This window comes from Protopterus annectens, chromosome 17.part0 (assembly GCF_019279795.1).
Source record: "Protopterus annectens isolate FY-2018-M chromosome 17.part0, PAN1.0, whole genome shotgun sequence".
NCBI classification, from domain to species: Eukaryota; Metazoa; Chordata; order Ceratodontiformes; family Protopteridae; genus Protopterus; species Protopterus annectens.
The window spans coordinates 416,832,903-416,857,345 of NC_056751.1; the positions used below are offsets into that span (position 1 = coordinate 416,832,903).

The window sequence follows — 24,443 nt, forward strand, 5'->3', positions numbered from 1 at the left end:
ATTATGATACTAAGCGCACAAGTAGCTTTCATCCCTGGGTTCATCTAATGTGTATTCTGTTTGCAGTCTTCTTTCACCAGAAATATTTTAAAGAAGCAAAAAGACATTAGCAGATGTTGAATAAGTACTGTTTGGTGGATTGGTCTTCATCAGCATGCATGAAAGATATGGTCTCTTCATGTTTAGCCCTTGTATCACAGTGATGCTTTAGCAAAGATCTTCCTCATTCTGCTTCTAGTAATTTTTACATTATTAGTTGTGTGTGCTGGAAAAGGCTTGGAGGGACATCCTGTATGTAGGGACGATGTATTGATAAGTAATACAGGAAATTAGCAGACCCTCAGTTATAGCAAGAACATAAAATAATCCTGTGGTATCTTAGCATCTGGTGCCTTAGTCCTGCTGATGTTGTATACAGCAAGAGTCATTGTCTGAGCCCTTCATGGTAAGTTGTTTTCTGACTGTTCTTTTGTTAATTTTTGGAACCAAATACAGCCATAAGCATTATGCTGCTGATTTGCTTTCAAATTGCAGTCCTTAACATTCAGTGTGAAAAATCAATTGTTTTTCAGCAACAGCTCGGTGTAGCCCAGCCAGTGGCAACTGGGTCTGTTTCCAACCAGCAGGGATTCATGCAGAAACAACCTGGACCCCTACCTGTGACACAGGGAGTCCAACAGCAGGTAGGAACCCATGAAGTATCTTTGCATGCCACACACATGCCCACGTCAACAGTGCATGTGTAGCTTTGCATGTAGTATATAAAATACATACACATATGTATAAATACAAATATATACTAGTTGCATAGTATATACCAGCATGACAGCTATTGTAGTGCAAGATGCACTATTTCAGAAATTCATTTGTGTTAACTGTGTGGAAAGTTGCATCTCTGTAACATTATTCTTAAAACCATCAATTCTTTCTGGAATAGTTTTCTGTAATGCTTTTCCTAGTATAGTTTCTGCCTGTACAACCTTCCATAAAGTTCCTTTTTGTCACTAGGACTGGGACTTATCAGATAAGTGCAAATATCTAGGCAATACTTTTAGCTATTTTCTTGTTTCCATTAGATTTCTGTCTTTGCTTAGAGAAATGATGCTTCTAGACACAGTCTGACTTTCTTATTTGGTCAGAGGTTACATTTCGCTAAACTGGTGTCAAGAGCCTAAGAGCATGTCTTGTTTTTGGACATCTCAGATCTTGTGGGGTTGATTTCACCCCTCCCTGCATTAAGTAATTAACTCCAGTGTAACGCACATCCCTTGGGGAAGAGTTACATGTCTAGGTAAAATACTGAAAAATACTTTTAAGAACCTCATAAATACTATTTTGATTATTTATTCTTTATGTGATTCTCTGTGATGAAGAACATTACAGAGATTGAGCATTTTAGCATGTTTAGTAGCAATGTTAAGGCTTACTGATGTTTCTTGTATAACTGAAGTCTGTTAAAGTATGTTGCCATACTGACGTTTACAGTTAGTATTCAGGTGGGGGTGTTTTTTTTTAATCCAGTATCACATTCTGGACATCTTTATTGTTTGTGTCTTATTTTCTAGTTTGTTGGGATCTTGGTTCATACAAGTGTTTTGTTATATTATAAGATAAACAGGAAGCTGTCCTATTGTAGTTTTTCACTCATTACTTTTGGTTGTCGTTTCTTTTTTTCTTTTCCCCATGTTTGCCTGCGAGTCATTGATTAAGGGTTACTAAGCAAGCTGTCAGTGAAGTGTCCAAATAAAATGAAGGTTTAATCTGACAAATGCTGTCTAAACTAAAACCAAATAAATAGGTGTAGCCTGCCTGGTCTTCTCCTGATTTTTAAATGTCCTTGGGCAGCTCCTGCCAGAATTAGAAGTGTTAATTTACTTTTGTGCTGAAATGTAATACAAATCAGCCCCCATATTTGTCTGAAATGCAGTAAAAAGCCCCTGAGGAGCTAACTCTTTGGGTATTGCAACAAGCATGGGGTGAAGATACTGTAGCATTTAAAAGTACATTAAAAACAATGGCATTTTCTTGCTGTGACCATGGAGAAGTCAGAGGTTTTGTATTCTTATCCCTTTTTGGGGCAGTGTAATCAAAGCCTTGAATATGGATATTTGATGGTACCTGTCTTCTGTGAATCTGAACTCTGTGTGTAGTACCCTTTCAGCTATCTGTTCCCTTGTTCTTACCCAGTCCTTACTTGCTGGCTGTGTTCCAAGCAATTCTGAATCCCCATATAGCCGCTGTCAAAGGCAGTGAATTGTATGGCAGTTCTTGTCTGCCAGCATATTTTAGCTGTGTTGAATAGACCTCTTCCACTTACCACCCATGTCCTCTTCTCCCCTCATCCTTCCCTTTCAACTTTGCTTATTTAATGTTCTGTCATGTAATCTGGTATTCTTCAGATTCTGTTGCCCCTTTCTGTGAATATTTGAATCTCTTCTGAGAGCACAGTGTGTGTGTGTGTGTGTGGTATGCTTTCTAAAGGCCTGGTATTTCTTGCTTGAGTGATCTCCAGAACTATACGTGGTGATGCCAATGGTACCGTCACATCCTTATGACACTTCAAAACTGCATTGGAGATTTCTTCAGAGAAGATTCTTTTATGCATCTTTTCATAATATTCCTCATTACAGAGAGTGACTGAAGGGGAGAACAAACTGTATGGGGAGGTCACCAAGCTTGGAATGCCCAGATAAGACTTGGGCAGTCCTGTAATGACTGTTGATGATGTCCCAGCTTTCTAATTGCAAGGCATCTGACTGAGGGTCTAGGAATCCAACCTGAAGATTCATTGTGAGAGAAGCCGCTACTAGGAGGCTCTCTGTCCTCATCTACACAAATATATTGAAGAATATTAAGACACTACCTTGTTTAAAATTTCTCACAGTCAGCACTGCAGAAGAAATATGCTATCACAACAGGCAAGTATTTGATTTAATTTCTACATCCTTCAGTTGTGAATGTTATGTACTTCTGCTTGACAAAGCTAGAATTCCTAACCATTGCACTCCCTAAAAAGGATTCCAGGGAAATTAACTCCATTAGGGAAGGAAAAAAGTATCTGGTCTCTTCTGTTTTAACAGATAAGCCAGGTGTGTGACATTCCCCACCATGTGCCAGTAGACTTTGAGGGCATCAGGCATCTCTTCTGGTGTACCTGTTTGCATGTCCTTAAGTTAGGCAGAAAGCACTGCAACAGGAGGATATCACACTTGATGCTAGACTGGTGTTGGAAAAATGAATGAAGATAAAGTAGCAAGAATGTGAACGTTTTTGTCTATTTAATATTTGATCTGAAGTTGTTTTCATTTGATCTTCAACCTGAGGGAATTCTGATCCGGCACAGATTTGACTCTGCCGCATACTCCAGCATCGGATCCAAACTCCAAGCTCCTCCCCTATCGATAATACCCCTGTCTCCCTCCTCCCTTCAGATCTCATTTGTCGCTCGTTTGAACAGCAGCATGGTTCTGATAGCTCCAAGCTCCGTATTCAATAACTGTTTGTTTCTTAAGTTTTTTTCACTCCTTTTGGCTTTTCTACCTGTTTCTTTACTGTTTCTACCCTACCCTTTCCTTTGCGCTCAAGCATCAGTCTATATACAAAAAAAAATCTCTCTCTGTCTATGTATCTATCTATCTAGTGTGAGTGAGTGTCTTTCTTTCCTGATTGGCCATGGTCGATACCCCCAAGCTTGGCTTCATGAAATGCGCAGTGTGTGGGCATAAGTTTCCACCGTCTGATGCCCACACACTGTGTGTGGTCTGTTTGGGTGTCTCTAAGTTAGATTCCTTCTGCTCGATCTGCACGGGCTTCAACCCCCACACATTGATCAACAGGTGGAACAAAGTCATTTTGAAAGACTTCCTTCCCCCCTACAGAGGCCTCTGCTGCTTCTTCCTCTGCTCCAACTTCTGGGACTCAAACCTCCCGCCAAGAAGTTTGGGGACAGAATGAAGGCCCTACCTAAGGACTGGAATTGGACCAGGAAGGGGTCCCCCAGACTGCACTTCATCAACCGAACCCCCGGCCAATTCTCACCCAAATCCGAGCCATCTGGTCACCTTGCTTGCCCAGGCTCGATCTCCTCTTTCCACCTCACCCCTGCCCCACTCATGGCCCAGGTCGGTAACTTCTTCCATCCAGTCATCTCAGGGCCTGTCTGAAGCAGAGAGGTGAACAGGGTAATGCAGAAATTCAGTCGGGCCCCAGATTCAGTTAGTAGTCTTGCTTTCTCTTCCCCCCTCTGGAGCCAGAGGCATGCAGTTCACCTTTCTCCTATTACTCCTTCTCCAGTCTGACCCCTTGATGTCCTTCAAGAATGCAACTGCAGTCATAACATATGGGTTGTCCTGCCTCAGGCAGCCCTCGGTCGGCCGGATTCCAAAGTCTGGGTCCGACGTCGGCTGATGTCGCATTTCTCTCCGAAGTCAGAGCGGCTGGAGTACATAAGCATCAGCCGACGCCATCTTTTTCAGTCTTTCTTGCCGCGCGGTGCCCGAAGCAGAAGCAGTTCGCAAGTGCCGGTCGGTCAGCTCCTGTATTCTTCGAAACCGAAGTCATCAAAAAAGCTAAGTACCCCGTTGGGGACCTTTTCTTGCCTCAGCCGATGTCAGAAATTACTGAAAAAGTAAATAATTGTTTGTCTTGTGGTAAACAAATACCTCATAAGGATTTCCACTCTTACTGCCTCCCTTGCCTTGGCCCAGACCACGACGTCTCGGCCTGTGCCGCCTGTGCTCGCTTCAATAAGCGCACTCTCAGGCGCCGGGCTGAGTTCGCTGAAGACTTTTTCGGCGAAAAATTTGATTATACAATGCCGTCGGAACATCCGACAACGCAGACTCCTAAGAAACGAAAAAAACGGGACCGACATCCTCAGCCCGCGTCTTCCACCGACACCACGCCAAAACTAAAAGCGAGTGCCCCAGTTCCCTCTGAGGCGGTTATTCCACCGCTCCGAACCGAAGACACCGCATTACCGATACCTCCGATACCGAAGGCCACTCCAACGCCAGTTATTGACTTTCCTCCGGATACTGAAACCGAGGAAATGCCCGAGACCATTGCTGTTGATAAGGTTACCCCTGCACGTGGAGCGGCTAGGCCTCCCATGTCCATGTCTATCAAGGCCTACACACGTGCTAAGGCAGCCGGCAAGTCCAAGCATCTTACTGCTAAAACCTTACCTCAGCCTACTCCTGAAACTCAAATCATGGCTATGGCCGCAGATTTAATTTCCCTGATCAGAGGTTCCCAGGCCCATCCTGAGAGGGGATCCCAGCCTCCTCCTGATAAGAGGCCCAGGGTTGAACCCTCTGACCCTCTTCCTTCAGATGAAGATTCCGAGGACTCTGTTCACTCCGAAAGCCAGGAAGAGCCCTTCCAGACCTATGAGGATTCAGATGCAGAGGACTCCATTCCCTCGGCCTCTCCTCCTGAGGATATTTCTTTTGGGGAAGTTCTGCATTCCATGAGGGAGCATTTTAAGTGGCAAGGCCAGGAATTTTCAGATTCCAGAAAGCACCTTCGAACCTTCCTTAAAAAGCCCCAACACAGACCTTTAGCTATACCTCCTGTGCTTGATGTTTTGGATGATTTATACTCTGACTCCAGTGTTACCCCTGATACTCTTCCTCCTGCTGCTGTCAAGCCTGACAGATACTATAGGGTCCCAGAAACCCATTCTTATTTCTTTAGGGCCCATGCTGTTGATTTAGAAACAATTTCCCAGGGGCCTAAAGGGGTTTCAGCTTCCACCTCCAAAAATCCTTTGCCTTCCGACAGGGAAGCAAGGTCCTTAGAGAGATGGGGAAGAAGGTTTACACCTCCACTACTTTATCTATGAGAGCTCTCAATTGTCTCTTTCACATGTTTCAATATCAGGATTTCCTGTTAGATGATTTACAGAAAAGATTGGCCTCTCCTGAATCTTTAGATAGGAAGTCTTTGCAGGAGGCTGTGCATAATTCTCAGCAAGTTAGCAATCACTTTCTACAGTGTGGATATGATGCATTGGAAGCTTCATGTAGGGCAGCTATGACAGGGGCAGTCATTCGTAGACATGCATGGTTAAAAGAACAACCTTTAACAGATCATGTTAAAGCAAAACTTCTTGATGCACCATTGGAAAAGAACAAGCTTTTTGGTGCTAATGCTAAAGATGTGTTAAAGTCCATTGAGGAAAAAGCCAAGTCAGTTCAGACAGTCAAAGATTTCCTCCAGGTGCAGCCACCCAGATTCAGCAGGAACTGGCCCTCTAAAAACTGGTCCTTTCCTAATCCTTAAAGATTTAAAAGGGGCAAAAACAGGCGTGCCCGAGGAAGAGGGCAATACAGAGTATCCTACAGGGGACGACAATGGCAACCAGCAAAGCAAAGAAGTGACACAGGGGTTTCTCCTGCCCCAGAGGGACAATCTCAATGACTTTCCTCTAGTCCCGCTGACCAAGGAGCAAGCAGAAGCTCCTTTGGGCGGAAAATTATCTCTGTTTTCAAAAAATTGGCACAAACTGACAAAGGACAAATGGATTTTGGACATTATAGACCACGGTTACAGGTTCCATTTTCATACCTTGCCAAGAAAACAAGGCATGCCAAACCTTCCACAAAATCAAAGGGCAGAGGCTATCAAGCAAATTTCTCTGCTTGCTCAGATCAAAGCAATAGAAAAAGTCCCACAACAAGAACAAGGTCAGGGGTTTTACTCAAGACTGTTCCTTGTTCCAAGAAAAAAAACTCAATGGAGACCAATACTGGACTTGTCCGCTTTAAACACTTTTCTCATAGTACCAAAGTTCAAAATGCTGACTCTACAGCAACTCCTTCCCATGCTGGGCAAGGGGTCTTGGCTGATTACTCTGGACCTCAAGGAGGCATACCTGCATGTCCCTATCAGACACAGTTGCAGAAGATACCTCAGATTTCTTGCAGGGCCAGAGCATTATCAATTCTCAGCATTGCCATTTGGCTTATCTACTGCGCCCAGAGTATTCACGAAATGCCTGGCTTCAGTAATTGCTCATTGCAGGCTCCAGGGGATTCAAATCTACCCGTACCTGGACGATTGCCTCATACAAGCGGACAAAAAACTAACTTTGACAAAAAACTTGAATTATGTCATACACTTGCTACAGGCTCTGGGATACACAGTCAACTTTCAAAAGTCAAGACTTCAGCCATCCCAGCAAATAATCTTCTTAGGAACCAAACTAGACACAGCCTCTCAAATGGCTTACCTGACAGAAGACAAGCAAAAGAAGTTAACTCATTACTTCAAAAGTTTAGCAAAGCTCACCCAGATGACTGCAAGGAGGTTCCTACAGGCCCTGGGTTACATGGCATCCTGCATTCTCCTGGTTCCACTAGCAAAACTACACATGAGAAAGCTTCAGTGGTACCTAAAAAGCTTATGGTCTCAACACAGCAACAACCTAGAAGCAACCATACCGCTCATTCCATGTCTTCAAAAGGAATTTCTATGGTGGGCCTCAGTAAGCCAGTCAAACACAGGTATGTCATTCAAAAAACCTCAGATAACACAGACCATGACCACAGATGCCTCAGACCTTGGATGGGAGGCGCACATGGAGGGCAGATGTATTCAAGGACAATGGTCTCCAAAGGAAACACATCTGCATATCAACCAAAAAGAAATGCTGGCAGTAATGCATGCCATCGAGGCCTTTGGACAACAACTACAACAAGGCCGCCTACTAATACGGACAGACAACACCACTGTGATGTGGTACATAAACAAGCAGGGGGGCACTCATTCTTACCCCCTTTGCAGACTGACAATGAATCTTTGGGAAAAATCACTGAGCCTAAACATACAGTTGCAATCCCAGTTTGTTCCAGGCAAAGACAATGTTCTGGCGGACAGTCTAAGCAGGAATTTCCTAGACCCCCACGAATGGAGGTTACATCCAGAAATCTTTATACGACTCACCTCGACATGGGGCAAGCCAGACGTAGACCTATTTGCCTCCTACCTCAATCATCACTTACAAAAGTTCTGTTCAAGGACATATCATCCACAAGCATGGAAAATAGATGCTCTCTCTTTCAACTGGAGCTCCCTAAAAATCTATGCATTTGCACCTCTGCCACTCATGACCACAGTGTTACTAAAGATCAAAGCAGAGCAGCCCAAGGGGATCCTAATAGCTCCAGACTGGCCAAGACAGCACTGGTACCCACTTCTACGGAGCATATGTCACAGCAAAACGTGGGCCCTTCCCCAATGGCCCCAACTTTTGACTCAACACAACTTCAGGACAGTTCATCCCAACATCCAGACACTACAGCTAACAGCTTGGGAGATACCATAAATAACCTCAATCTACCTCTCTCCAAGGAAGTTCAGCGGATACTAACAGAAGCCCGCAGACCATCCACCAGGAAGGTTTACTCAGCCAAATGGAAGAGATTCAGCATTTGGAATACCAGCAAGGGTCATGATGCATCACTTTTGAGCATCCCTCTCATCCTGGAATATTTGGCAGATATGCTACATAATGGACTCTCATACTCTTCCATAAAAATACATGCTTCAGCTATCTCAGCTAGATACAACACTGATCAACCTGTGTTTTCACATCCTTTGTTAAGGCAATTTCTTAGAAGAATCAAGAATATAAAGCCCCCAAGAAAGGCACCAGTACCAGCTTGGGACCTCAACTTTGTCCTAGAAAAATTGACTCTACCTCCCTTTGAGCCAGCAGCTTCTGTGGATTTACAATTTCTTTCCTGGAAGACAGCTTTCCTGTTGGCCATTACTTCAGCAAGAAGGGTTTTGGAATTACAGGCCCTAATGGCAATACCACCGTTCATAACTTTTCACAGAGACAGGGTCTCCTTACGAACCAACCCTACCTTTCTGCCAAAAGTGGTGTCTAGGGTTTCTTTAAATCAAGCAATTCACCTGCCTACTTTCTTTCCCAATCCTGAGAACAAAGGGGAATGACTGTTGCATACCTTGGACATTCACAGACAACTTCGCTACTACCTGGACAGAACCAAGACCAGTAGGAAGTCTGATCAGCTTTTTGTAGCTTACGCCCCTGGGGTACAAGGAAAAGCAATTTCCAAACAGACAATTTCAAAATGGATTGGACATTGCATCAGATTCTGTTATTCCTTCCATGGAAAGAGTGTGCCAGCCAATGTCAGACCACACTCCACCAGAGCTACAGCCACCTTTACAGCATTCTTAAGAGGGGTGCCTACAAAAGACATTCTAGAAGCTGCTACATGGAGCTCCGTGCATACATTTTCCAAACACTACAACCTCCCTTTATATTCCAGATCCAGAGCAGGCTTTGCTTCGGCAGTCCTGCAGGGATTGATAGCACTCCACCTCCCCCAGCTAAGCTATGGTATTCAACCCATATGTTATGACTGCAGTTGCATTCTTGAAGGACATATTACAGTTTTGTACCTACCATAAATGTAGATGTCCGATAGATATGCAACTGCAGTCGGGATTTCCCTCCCTCCTTCCCCCTCTATGCCTTGGGTCCACTCCTCTCCCTGTTATCCTATCTGTTTATTGCTTACTTATTTGTCTGGAAACATGTTTTTGTCTTCCAATTTGATTACAGCCTTCCTTGGAGGGCACCTGGCATCTGGGGCAAGAAACACAGAAGAAGATGGCGTTGGCTGATGCTTATGTACTCCAGCCGCTCTGACGTCGGAGAGAAATGCGACATCAGCCGACGTCGGACCCAGACTTTGGAATCCGGCCGACCGAGGGCTGCCTGAGGCAGGACAACCCATATGTTATGACTGCAGTTGCATATCTATCGAACATCTACATTTATGGGTAGGTACAAAACTGTACTTTTCAGAGTCATTGGGTCCGAGGTTCCCCAGTGTTGAGGGGTCAGTGCCAACGGTCCCTGGTACCTCGACACCAAACGTTGCCCTGAGTGGTTTAGCTCTGATGTTTTCGGAGCCAACCGACTCTTGGAGCCTAAGCCTCAGTATTGGATCTGAGGGGATAGTGTCGACTTTGAGGCTTTTGGGGTTGTCCCTTCCTCTCAGAGTCTTGGCGCTGGGAGGCTTGGCTCAGACTTCTCCCTCAATGTAGGGAGCGGAGAATCCAGCCTTGGCCGTTCCGACTTCAGGAATCCGCTCGCCTTCTGCCTTCGAGGTGGTGGAGAAGGGTCCTCTCGGCTCCTTTGAGACCTTTGACACTTTCATCCTCTGAGTCCATCCTGGCTCCCTGTTTTTCTAGGCCAGAGTCTGCTGTCCTGCCCCCTCAGGACAGCCTGTTGCCACTTCACCCAGGGAGGTTCCCACACAGGAACTCCCCAAGGTTTCTGAGTCCTCCACAAATTTTCCCCCTGAGGAGCCCCCTCAGAAGCATATGTGTAAGAGGAGGCATTTAGACTCCCTTCCGGAGTCCCTCACACATGATACTGATCTGGAGGAAGGGGAGCGGTCCCCTCTGATCTCTCCTGGAGGATGTCTCCTTTGGAGACATCTTGGAGATCCTGCGGCAGCGTGGTGGGTGATTTACCCAGAAGCCCAAACCGGATGAGTTGGTATTCCTGGGTGCGTTTGGCATAGGACCCTCTACTTCCTAGTTGTCTCCTCCCGCAGATCCCCTTGTGGATCTAATCTCATCTAGAGCATGGAAGGAACTGGATACAGATGAGTATATCCCCAGGTGCCTGGATAAAGTGCTTGGTGCTCCCTTGGATAGGCAGCGTTGGTCCAAAGGGTGCCCGGTCAATGCCATGGTGGTTGCGACAGCCACCAGAAAATAACTCACACAGGAGAGCTGTTCGGTCCAGCCACCGTCTAGACATTGAGTCTCAGGAAATTAATCATTTTGGGAAGCAGACCTATGCATCAGGCACCTTTGCCTTAAATGCGCTGAATTATTTGGCACATGTAATCAGATTGCAGAGGGACTTGGTCAAACAGGTCCCTGCATCTGCCCCAGAGTCCATGTCTGCAGAGGAGAAAAGGGTTTTTCCTCTCACATGGCCACCCTCACTTCCATTTCTAATACTTCCATGAGGCTCCTATCACACATAACTGAAGGTGCCTCTAGGGTTGCCGGTATAGGCGTAGCTGTTAGGCAACACACCTGACTCTGGCTATGTGCTTTTCAGAGCCCTTTAAGGCATCTTTCACAAACGCCCACTTTGATGGCTCCACCTTGTTTGGAAAAACAGTCCGTGATGCTTTAGTCCAGAGCGAGGAGGACAGGAAGACTTTGTCTGCTGTTGGGATCCGCTTCTCCACCCCGCAGTGATCCTTCTCTGGGAATCAGCATGGGGTTAAGAAGATGGTATTTCAGAAGTCTCAAGGTTCTTCCCATGATGCTCAGGATTCGTCTTCCCCCAGAGGCAGAGGGGGATACGACAGACCTCGCCGTCGTGGCAGGGGGAGTCCGAAGAACCCAGGGTCTTGGGATCCTTCCCCAACAGACCCTGTCAGCAACCCTGAAGGGTTGCCTGACTGCTCATCTCTGGATGCAGTCGAGGAGCAACTATCTCTGCACCCAATAACCTGGGAGTCTATTACTAATGATCGTTTGGTCCTGTAGAGGTTACTCGATTCCCTTTCTCCATCCCCCAAGTCCTCCCAAACACCTCTCAGATGTTCCACCCAGTCAACGGGAGACAGCTGTAGAAATCGACAGGCTGCTCAAAAAAAGTCATCCAGCCCATCCCCCAAGACGAATCTGGATTAGGCATTTATTACAGGTTCTTTTTAGTGCCAAAGAAAAAGGGAGACTTAAGACCCATTCTGGATTTTTCAACCCTGAACCTTTCTGTTGCCAAGGCGAAATTCTGGATGGTCAGTATTCTGTCTGTTCTGTCCTTCCTGCAGATAAACGACTGGATATGCTCGGTAGACCTCCAAGACGTGTACTACCTTATCAAACTGCTGACTGCCTTGTCCAAATTGAACCTACGCTACTCTACTCTAGTCTGGTTTCAGAACTACCTCATAGATTGCCAACAGGCAGTACGGTGGAACAAAGCTCTTTCTCCCTTACTACCAGTGACTATGGGCGTGCCTCAAGGGTCTATTCTCAGCCCCCTCCTTTTTAACCTGTTTACAAATAATCTCCAAGCCACCCTTATACAGTATGCAGATTATTCCATTGTCGTATGTTCTGCCCCAACTCTACCTGAACTACAGAACTTAACCCAAACATCCTTCAGTGCTATTATGGTTGGCAGATGCCCAATTAATCTTGAATCCAAATAAAACTAAACTCATGCTTTTCCACTCCAGTAAATTCAAAACTCAATCCACTTACTACACCATCACATCCAGTAATAAGACTTTGATTGAACCAGTACCATCCACCCAACTTCTCGGTGTTATTGATCAAAATCTGAAGTTCGACTTACACATTGCCCTGACTGTAAAAAAAGTACACAAGAAAATAGGTACCTTATACAGAGGCAAAAACTACCTAACTGCAAACTCCAGAATAAACATAGCCAAAACTCATCTTCTGTCAACTTTACTATATGCTTCACCCATCCTTACCAAACTCTCCAAATCAGACCTAAGGAAGCTAGATGCCTGCTATAATAAGATAGCTAAATTTGCCACTAGCTGTCCTCCTAGAACCCATCATTGTAAGGCCCTAAGACAACTATGTTTGTTAGAACTACCCCACCAGCTCATTTTCACACAACTCTCTACCACCCACCAAATGTACTATAAACCCGATAAAACACCAGCTCTACAATGCCTTCTGAATCCCCATATAAGTACCCATCCACTAAGATCCACTAATAAAGCTCTAATTGAAGTAACTAGGAGTAAAAATAGTTCAGGTGACTCACTCTAATCCTGCTACATTGCTAAACAGTGGAATGCCTTACCACTTGAAATTAGAACTATAACTAGCTTAAAACATTTCAAGCATCACATTAAAGCCCACCTCACCATTTCCTGGACTTGTACATGTACTGGGCATGGGTAGCCCAAACCATGGAACTAGCTGATTTTAAAATTTGTATTGCATATGTAATGAGCATTGAATTTAAATCATATGAGTACCTTATGTTGTTTTTTTCTCCTTCTCACTGTTAATATCGATCAGATTTTAATTTTTCAGTTTGCTATGCTATCTGTTTATAAGACTTAAGTATCGTAATTGCACTACTATTGTATACAATGTCACTACCTGCTACTACTGTAAGAACTGTCTTCTAGAAGCGTTATACAAGACTATTGGTCTTGTCTCCCATTTGACCAATCTATTCTGTTGTAGTCTTTTTACCATTATGGATGTCTGTTACTATTTATTTCTTTATTGTATTATACAATTTTCTTTCTACTAACAAAATAGTTTACTAAGAGTGGAGCTTTTCTCCCCGGGCCTCCGCTGAAAAAGGGTTTTATGCCCAGTTGGACTCTCCCGATAAACAAATATAAAATAAATAAATAAAAATAAAGATGAGCAGGCATTCTCTGAGGTTCCTCCGCTTCTGGCTGGGAGCCAATCACTAATTGACTGATTCAAGCCAGGGATGATCTTCTTCAGACTGCTCAATACCTAGGTACAACCATAAACCTCAACAAATCTCAACTGGCACCAATGCAGATTCTGGATTTTATAGGTGCTTGGTTAGACACTATCCAGGGCAGGGTGTTTCTACCCCCGGACAGCCTATTATCACTCCATCATCATGTGAGTTAAATTTTCCAAGCCAACCTTCCCCCAGTGGGCTTAATTCTTTGGGCGTTGGGGTCTATGACAGCCACGTTCACCCTTGTTCCAACTGCATGCCTTCATATGAGAGTTCTTCAATGGACCTTAGCCATGCAGTGGTCATTCCTAGACCTTTCCTTGTCACATCCCATTTTAATGTCCCGTGTTTACAAGGACTGCCTTCTTTGGTGGCTCCAATCCCCAGACCTCCTTCAGGGTCGTCCATTTGTTCTTCCCTCCCCCACAGTCACAGTGACCATGGACGCCTCCCTGCTTGGGTGGGGGGGCATTGCATGGGAAGGATGGTCCAAGGCACATGGTCTTCTCTGGAGACCAGTCTGCATATCAGTGTCCTGGAGATGAGGGTGATGCTTCTGGCATTGCAAGCTGTCCATGCCTTTCTTCCTCCCGGGACTATTGCTAAACAGACGGACAATATGTCAGTAGTCTGGTACATCAGCAAACAGGAGAGGGACCATAACTTACCCATTTGTCGCAAAACCATGAGATTGTGTGAGTGGGTGATCTCCACTGGCCATTTTCTGGTACCAGCACACATTCCGGGAGGTTCAACATATTGGTGGACAGGCTCAGCAGTCTATTATGATGCCTTACGAGTGGTCTCTGAATCCTTCAGTAGTGGAACAGATCTTTCTAAAGTAGGGTCAGTCTTGCTGCGATCTCTTCACTTCTCCTTCCATCGTGAAGTGCAGCAAGTATTTTGCTCTGAACCCCCCCTTCAGGGGAGTCCCCTAGAGAAGCTCTAGTTCATGCCTGGCCCTCTGGTCTACTGTATGCTTATCCTGTGCTCACTTTAATCTCCAAGTTCATTCAGTAAGCTCAACAGCTGGGGAGCTCAGAGATCTTCATTGCCCCTTTCTGGCCTCGCCAAGTTTGGTTTCCCCACTCTGTGGTCTCATGTAATGTGTCCACCTTAGACGCTAGATCTGGTTTGGATCTGATTACACATCCTTCAGGGATCTCTCACCGAAACTTGGTCAGCCTTAAGCTCATGGCTTGGCTGCTCCGGTTCCCATGATAGTTAGGACTCCCGGGCTGTCTTCTATTGTAAAGATGATCTTGGTAGCAGCTCACAAATCTTCTACCAGGAAGGTTAATTGAGTAAATGGAAGCGTTTCTCAATTTGGGCTTCTCAGCATGACCTGCATCCTTTCACTGTGCCAGTTCCAGCCATTTTGGAGTTTTTGGCAGATATTTTTAACCTTGGTGCTAGCTTCTCTACATTTAAGGTACAATTGGCAGTGATTTCTAACTTTCACATAGGCAAGAATTTGGCTTCTTTGGCTTCTTCCAAACTTTGTGAGGTCTTTCTGAAAGATACCTTTCTCCTTAGGCCTCAGGTTAATGTCCCAACGCCCCCTTGGGATCCCACCTTGGTGTTGCAGGCCCTGGTTCCTCCTCTTTCGAACCAGCAGCCATGGTTGAATTACAGTTTCTATCATGGAAGAAGGCTTTGTTGGTTGCAATTACCTCAGCCAAAAGGGTTTCAGAGATCCAAGCCTTATCTGCCAAAAAAACTTGTATGGTATTTCATAAAGGTAGTGTGTCCCTGCAGGACTAATCCATCTTTTCTACCAAAGGTAGCTTTAGAATCTAATATTAACCAGGTCATTAATTTGCCAGTTTTCTTTCCAAATTTCCAGAATAAGGGAGAGTACAAGTTGCACTTGCTTGATGTTCACAGGCAGCTGCGTTTCTATTTGCATAAAACAAAATCCTTTTGCAAGTCTGATCAACTTTTTGTTTCACTTTCTAAACCTTTCTTGGGAAAGCCTGTTTCTAAAGTTATTATTGCTCGATGGATTTCTGCATGCATTTCATTGGCCTATTGAGTCAAAGGGTTATTTCTACCAGGACATGACTGGGGGCATTCCACCAGGTCCATAGCTACTTCTGTGGCTTTTTGGTCCAGGGTTTCTTTAGATGATATCTGCTCTGCAGCTAACTGGGTATCTTTACACACATTTATCTCCCATTATAAACTAGAATTTCTTTCCAGGGGCAGGGCATCCTTTGGCTCAGCTGTGCTCCGGAACATCCTTCTATGAGGACCTCCCAGGATTTATTGGTAGCTGGAGACTGTGTTCCTCAGGTTGAAGATCAGATGAAAACAACAACTTGAGATAGAGAAGTTATGTACTTACCGTAATGTTCCATCTGAGTTGTTGCTTTTCATTTGTCTTCACCCATCCCTCCCTACTTCTCCCTGCCTTGTGTGGGCTTTGAAGTGGACCGGGTTGAAGAGTCATAGTCTTTCTGTCCTGGCTAGTCTTCTCTGGATATGTTTTTATGGGTGATGTGAGGTTTATAGGCATATGGTCTAGGTTGGAATGCTGCTGTCCTGCAACAAACTCGATCTGAAGGGACGAGGGAGACAGGGGCATTGTGGGTAGGAGAGGAGCTTGGAGTTTGGAGTTTGGATCCAATGCTGGAGTATTTGGCCAAGTCGGATCCATGCCGGGTCTGAGTTCCCTCAGGTTGAAGACAAATGAAAAGCAACAACTCAGATGGAATGTTATGGTAAGTACATAACTTCTTTTTTACCTGGGTAGTAGACATATCTCAATTGACCATTTATAGTACTGCCCTGGTGGAATAATTCAAAAAGAAGAAAAATAGTGGAACAAGAGTCAGTAAAGCTCTACATTATCAGAAACAGAATAGAAGGTAATGTAGAACAAAAACTGTATAGTAGCAGTTAATGATCTAGCAGCAGTTACAAGAGAAATGTTCATTGACAAGTTTGATTGCATTTCAGGTTTACACTGTGATGGAAATGCCGTGGGGTAATGAGAGTCAGGGCACAGGACACAGAGTTAAGAGGAGATAGTAGTCGAGAGAGACAGAGAAGGTAGAAGTTGGGAGACCCTTATATGAAGTGGTCTGCTGTTTGGCAGGTACAGTTTGATTTGGTGTAGAGGATTTTTTTTTTAAGTTCAGATCTGAAGGATGGGAAGGAGGATTGTGGTTCTTTTAGGTTGGAAGGATTACCATAATTTAGGAGCAAGGATGGAAAAAGAGTAAAAAGTGTAATCGGGTGTATGGAGGGTTAGAGTAGGAGGGTTATTTGGGAGAAGCATCTTAGGCCGTAAGGTAGGATTTTAGTATAAAGTTTGGCAGCCAGTAGAGAATGAGTTAGACTGGAAAAGTTTAAAGATGAGAGAGCCTAGTAACAGGTTTACACAGTGCTGCACTGGGGAGCCATTTGGCTTGTTAAAGGTGAGGCAGTGGTGCTTGAGAGAGTGAATTAGTAATGGTAATCTCTAGTGCGGGGGAGGGGGGTAGTTTTTATTAGTGGCTGTAGCTATTATGGGTAGTCTATGAGACTGGAGATTTCATTGGGTGGCTTTTTGGTTTAAGCTACTGGTTTTTGATTGTGGATTATAATGCAACAAAAATGCAGTATAAAATTATTGTCTGCTATTAGATCTTCAGCAGTTAAAAGCTGATTTAGTTGAGGTATTGAACTGAACTGACTTGAAATTAACAGAAGGTACTGTTTCACGTGTTTCCACAGTTTTTAGGATATGTTTTTGTTGAGTTTGTATTGAGTTATTATTATGTGGATGTTTTGTGTATTTTGACTGTTGTCTTAACTCTGGAATCTGAGTAATGTTGCCCATTTATAGCTGCATTTTAATTTGTGAACTATTAGTTTATTGAAGAAAAGAAACAACTCTCAGCCAAAGGTACCTCTCACCAAAACGAGAAATAATGTAAATGCAATAGTAAGATGTACCACCACGATCTGTAGTCTTCACAATAAACAAATTCCAGCACTTGAACACAGGGAGAGTCCAAAACACTTTATTACAAAGAAGAATGAGCGCTTTCGCGTAGTGCTAGCTACGCTTCATCAGATACATTTACATAAATAACATCACACTTAAATACAAATCTTTTTGGCGGGATCATTAAACAATTAAACTATTATTGCACCAATTAAGTACAATAATTATCATATATTTCAATTAATTGCATGTAGTTCAAAAGCAACAGAAACTACCCGACCTTTCAAAACAAAATTAAAAATAAAAAATCTTTATCGTACATCAAAACAGCAACACTCATTTTCAAACTTATATGCAATAAGCGCTATGATATCAATACGACAGTTTGGTATTCACATATAACAAAAGACTAATATACTATCTATCATAAAGAGTAAAAAACCAGAAAATATTCAAAGGTATGTATATAATCCTAAAGTAAATGGTAGAAACATACTCAATTAGGCATATGTATACACCATTTAACATGAAATCCCCTTGTCAATCGGACACAAAAAGTGTCCTGAAGTCAGATGTAAAACAGGGATCAACTAGACAGTCATCGCTAGATGTCGCTAAAGTAATGAGCCTGGTGACAAGCCCTTAAATATGAATCTAGCCGCATCTCAGTCCCCAGAGACCAACAATCGTAACATTAACGCATATCACTAGACAACCATAGTATAGTTAAAAACCTTATAGAATACTAAAGTCCGCCGACATAAGACCATACTAAATGTATCTTATATTGGTTACAAATAGTATCATAGATAAGTCCATGTGCTAAAACATATTGTTACCTCCAAACTGCGTAATAACTGAAGAATAAAAGATATATGAAATATATAAAAAACATATAAAAAACAATAATGAAGAGCAAATGAGGACTAAGCCTAATGCATATAAGGCTACAGCTCTACATTAAGTTATATATAACTCTAAGAGATCTAGATTATAATAAACCATGACTATAAAACACAACTATATTTGCTGCATAAAAACATCTATACAGTTGTATAATAAAAATATACTAGAATGTTATACCACAAAATACTAAAGAATATATATAAAGAGTGTACAATCATTTACAAATATACGGTCTAGAAAATGTATAGATGAACAAGAAGGGGGAAGATTGAACTGATGATCAATAGTGCCCACTCTTCTGGTCAATTCCCCATATATATTGATATCACATAGACCTACAATGGTACGAACATAAGTTACTTAAGCTCATCTCCAAAAAACTGATAGGACTACACATATAGCAAATAACAGATATTAGTTTATAAATATAGTATACATCAAAGCAGCGATCATTTTGTTCAACTAACATGTATAATATATATAACATCCTATACGCTACATTACTTCCTCTCCACTAATACAGGTTTAATAGAAATAGAATTGTTTTTTGGAGATGAGCTTAAGTAACTTATGTTCGTACCATTGTAGGTCTATGTGATATCAATATATATGGGGAATTGACCAGAAGAGTGGGCACTATTGATCATCAGTTCAATCTTCCCCCTTCTTGTTCATCTATACATTTTCTAGACCGTATATTTGTAAATGATTGTACACACTATATATATTCTTTAGTATTTTGTGGTATAACATTCTAGTATATTTTTATTATACAACTGTATAGATGTTTTTATGCAGCAAATATAGTTGTGTTTTATAGTCATGGTTTATTATAATCTAGATCTCTTAGAGTTATATATAACTTAATGTAGAGCTGTAGCCTTATATGCATTAGGCTTAGTCCTCATTTGCTCTTCATTATTGTTTTTTATATGTTTTTTATATATTTCATATATCTTTTATTCTTCAGTTATTACGCAGTTTGGAGGTAACAATATGTTTTAGCACATGGACTTATCTATGATGCTATTTGTAACCAATATAAGATACATTTAGTATGGTCTTATGTCGGCGGACTTTCGTATTCTATAAGGTTTTTAACTATACTATGGTTGTCTAGTGATATGCGTTAATGTTACGATTGTTGGTCTCTGGGGACTGAGATGCGGCTAGATTCATATTTAAGGGCTTGTCACCAGGCTCATTACTTTAGCGACATCTAGCGATGACTGTCTAGTTGATCCCTGTTTTACATCTGACTTCAGGACACTTTTTGTGTCCGATTGACAAGGGGATTTCATGTTAAATGGTGTATACATATGCCTAATTGGGTATGTTTCTACCATTTACTTTAGGATTATATACATACCTTTAAATATTTTCTGGTTTTTTACTCTTTATGATAGATAGTATATTAGTCTTTTGTTATATGTGAATACCAAACTGTCGTATTGATATCATAGCGCTTATTGCATATAAGTTTGAAAATGAGTGTTGCTGTTTTGATGTACGATAAAGATTTTTTATTTTTTATTTTGTTTTGAAAGGTCGGGTAGTTTCTGTTGCTTTTGAACTACATGCAATTAATTGAAATATATGATAATTATTGTACTTAATTGGTGCAATAATAGTTTAATTGTTTAATGATCCCGCCAAAAAGATTTGTATTTAAGTGTGATGTTATTTTTGTAAATGTATCTGATGAAGCGTAGCTAGCACTACGCGAAAGCGCTCATTCTTCATTGTAATAAAGTGTTTTGGACTCTCCCTGTGTTCAAGTGCTGGAATTTGTTTATTGTGAAGACTACAGATCGTGGTGGTACATCTTACTATTGCATTTACAACTATTAGTTTATTATTTTACTGTCTTCCTTGGAACTGTTTAGTACTTGGAACTAACAGCTTCTTCTTACAGAGTTTGAGCTTCATGGACGACCATTTATTGAGCACTTCTTTCAATTTCTGGATCTTTTTTTTTTGTCATTTTTATGTGTAGAATTAGTCTGTTTTGTTAGTATTCTGGTATTTAGTTTTTATGAATTTGCCTGATGTGACTACCATTGCAAGGACTACTTTCATATAATTTTGTTACAGTTTTACTTTCAATGACAATTTCTTATTTTTCAGACCAGCTCCTGGCTTTTCATCCTTTCATTATGTCTAATTTTCCTTTAACTACAGTTTTACATTGCTCTGAATTGGGTATAGACAAAAGGCATAAGGTAGATTGGTGTCATTTTCCAACTAGAACTATTACATGATTGTAATTGTAGTAGACCTGTTGTCAGTGAACTTTGAAGTCCCCATTTGTAATTTAAATGGTTCTGACTCCTCTACTTGTGTAATCTACTTCAGTGCTGATTCATTTGGAAACAAAACTATTATCTGACTTAATCCATGCAAATGATTTAGTTTTTGTGACTGAAACACGTCTCAGTGATAATTGCAAATTCTTTCTGCCCTAATTCCCCCTTGATATGATTTTCCATCATTTTAGATACAACAGTTCAGGGGTTGGCATTGCTGTTATTTATTGTGACATCTTAAAATTTAGCCATATTAAGACTGACTCTACTAATACTTTTGAATTTGCTATTGGTCATGGCCCCTCTTTTGCATGTCCTTTTTATTTATCGTCCTGTGGGCAACTACAGACCATTTTTACAAGAATTGGTGGGCATTCTTTTTTTCATGTTTTAACCTTCCCAAGTTGGCTTATAGCTGGTGATTTTGATATTAGATTAGGTGAAGCCTCAGTGGCTTTTGTCAAAATAATTTGATCTGTTATGAAAGGTTTTGCTTTTAAATAACATATTACTTGCCTCACAGATTTTCATGGGCATAGTTAGGATCTTGTTTTTCAATGTGATATTCCCATTTTTTAGTTCCTTAATCTGACCTTTTTATTGGATTTAATATTACTTCTCTAGTCTCTTGTCCCTTGAGGTATGTCTTACTCTTTGCCAGAAAACCTCTACTGTTTCTTCTGATTCATTTACTTCTGCTGTTGACTAGTTTCTAATTGCCATGCCTGCTGACTTTGAACAACTTGATATCACATATATGTTCTCTGGTTGTATCTGAGCAGAAACAACTATCAGTTTAGTTTCCCATGACCTGTGGTTTAATAACATATCTTCATTCACTAAGAAGGCCTATCCATAGGCTTGAGCTCAGATGGCATTGAACTAATATGTTAGAGGACAAATTAGTTTTGCTTATTAACCCTCAGAAGTTTGCCTTACTAAATCAAGTCCATCTTTCTGAACACATTGCTCAGGCTGTAAATCGCCCAGCTACATTATTTAAGGTAGTGGACTATATTTGAAATCCTAACTGTCTTAACACCAGCAGTCTTTTTCTGCTGAGGAATGTGAATTTGCTGCATCATCTTTACTTCATTCTGATGTTCTTCGTCTTCCCTTGCTGCAGTCCTGACATGTCAAAAAGTATTAATTATTATTTCTTGGCCAGAGCAGGATCATTATCATTATCATATATTGTGTATCATTTATTGTTTGACGCTGTTTTGTTGGTTGCTGGACTTTGCCATAGACAATGCGCTTATGACTAAAAGAGGAGAAGTTGATTGTGCTAGGTTGAGTTTTGGGGCGTTGCAATATCTTCATGCCGTCGGATGCGCACTTAGATTACTCTGAGAAAAGGCCAAAGGCTTAGGCCTTTCTTTTGCTCCCGCGGTTTTTGCCCCAGCTATTCCTGTTGTGTTGAATGTGGGATGATTGTGTGGAGGATGTTTTTCTCTGCTTCTCTGAACCCTGATCCCTCTGCCCTTAAGCCTGATAGGTAGTATTATAGGCTCTTAACTCATAAGTATTGTTTGTAAGAGTCAGGGTGCGGACCAGAAAACTTCATCAGGGGGCCTTCAGGGTAAAAGCTTCTGTGGTGAAAATCCAGTACCCTACTGATAAAGGCAAGGGCTTTGATAGGTGGGGTAAGAAAGTATATACTTCTTCCAATTTATCTCCTCAACACTTATCTGGACATTCCCAAGTTCAAGATGTTGGCGTTGCTAACAACTGTTACTCTGGGCAAGGATCACTGGATGGTAACTTTGATCTCAAGGAAGCTTACCTTCATGTGCCCATCACTTCATCAATCCATCAGTGAACTCAGTTGACTCATTGGACTCATGTCTTCTATGGCCTGGTTCTGGCCATTGTGCCCAAGCAGTGCTTCCTGCATATCTGCTGCAATGGGTAGTATCACAATGGACATCCCAAGAGCAAGGTCAACCAAGCATTATTATCATTTCAATTATACCTTACATTCAAAAGGAATTTCTAAAGGAATGCCTTCAAAGGAAAAACACCTACCTAAAAAAGGAGAGGAGAGTCAGATGCCAGATTTTAACGACAGATGCCCTCGACACGATGGGAGCTGGATGGATGGGAAAGTGGATACAAGACAAGATCACAGGCTGCGCAAGCTACACTACACCAGTAGCCTGATGACATAGTTGAGCAGTACAGTCCATGGTTTGGTGCATAGCAGCTTTTCCAGGTTGATGTTGCAGGTTGATTCTCACACACAACACAATCTGTCAGTTGTGGTACATCAACAAGCAAGGGGAACATCTTCTCGAGGCAAATGCAATGATTTTATGTGATGTTATTATGGGACCTGCAACTGACTCTTCAGGCAAGGTTTTGCAGGGGGACACAGAAGAGCAGCAGATGTATTTACAGACAAATTGATCCCCCCCCAGTGAAACTGTGGAAACTCATGTATTTCAGAAATTATTTGTGTCCTGGGGGAACTCAGACATAGATCTGTTAGATTCCACTAACCACACCACCACCCAAAGTATTGCACAAAAGGGTTTCATCATCACACAGAAAGGAAAGTGGATGCTCTGTCCTTGGAAAAACCTTCATGTCTATGCTCCACCACCTCTACCTTTCTTCCAAAGGTATTACTAAAGGTCAGACAAGACAGGCCAAGGATGATTTTGATAGCTCCAGATTGGCCTCGCACCCCTTCAGGGTGGTGTGGTAGGTGAGTTTACTACATGCTTATATTATATATATATATATATATTGTGTATGTTTTTTTTGGTTGTTGTTTTTTGGACTTTTTCTTTTTGGGTCTTCTGACATCTGGGGCAAGAAAAAAATCAACTATACCAGGTCAGGACTGCAAGCAGGAATCTCCACATCTACATTTATGGTAGGTACAAAACTGTACTTTTCTTCTTTTTGTAGGTTTGGTCAAAGAGAGGGGTCTTTACACCTTTTGCCATTCCTGATATTTCTGACCTGTACTCTTTGATCACCAGCATGAGGAACACTACTTGTTCTTTGAACTCATGCCATCTTGGTTTGTGGTGGCATTCATTAAGGCTGTTCTTATTTACGAGATTGTCACTACCTCTTAGGCTTGGTGTGTTCCCCTCTAATTTAAGAGGCATTGGTGACCTCAGTCCATCAACAAGTTGGTTTAGATGCAGATGATCTCAGTAACTGTTGTCCTATCTCAAACCTCCCATTTTTGGGGAAGGTTCTTGAGAAAGTAGTGTACATTCAGCTGGAATAATTTTGAATAGGCGGGCCATTGTAGACCCATTCCTGACTGGAATTAGGGCAAAATTCTCACTAGAGTGTTTAATGACTTCCTTGTTGTGAAAGATCAGAGTTGTTGTTCTGTCTTGGTCCTTTTATATCTCTAGTTGGCATTTGATTTATTGAGTTATCTATCCCTTTAGATGGCTTAAGCACTATTGTGGTCTCCCTGGAACTGTCCTGGATTGATTTGCTTTTTATCAGGACATACCCAGAAAGTTTGTCAGCAATTAATTCTTCTTCTTGTCCTCTGGTTTGTGAGATTCCACAAGACTCTCCTCTTGGTCCACTAATTTTTAGGCTCCCTATTATGTTGTTGCAGATGCAGGTTGTAGAATGCATCTATGTCTAACTGAAAAGTGTGAAAAGGCAAAATAGCGAAGCAGCGATGTCCTTCAAGGATGCATCTGCAGTCCTAACATATGGGTTGTCCTGCCTCAGGCAGCCCTTCGGTCGGCCGGATTCCAAAGTCTGGGTCTGGCCTCGGTTGATGTCGCACTTCACCCGACGTCAT

At 42.1% G+C, this 24,443-nt stretch overlaps 1 protein-coding gene across 2 annotated transcripts in view; it reads left to right on the forward strand.

The window, feature by feature from the left end:
* MED25 (mediator complex subunit 25) overlaps window positions 1-24,443 on the forward strand; it is a 1,733,520-nt gene that overhangs the window by 1,279,741 nt on the left and 429,336 nt on the right. Inside the window, exon 16 of one of the 2 annotated variants that reach the window (XM_044059360.1) lies at window positions 573-683. The exons of the other annotated variant lie outside the window; for it this stretch is intronic. Coding sequence (XP_043915295.1) covers window positions 573-683 — 111 coding nt within the window. The remainder of the gene's footprint in view (window positions 1-572; window positions 684-24,443) is intronic. 2 annotated transcript variants of the gene reach the window in all.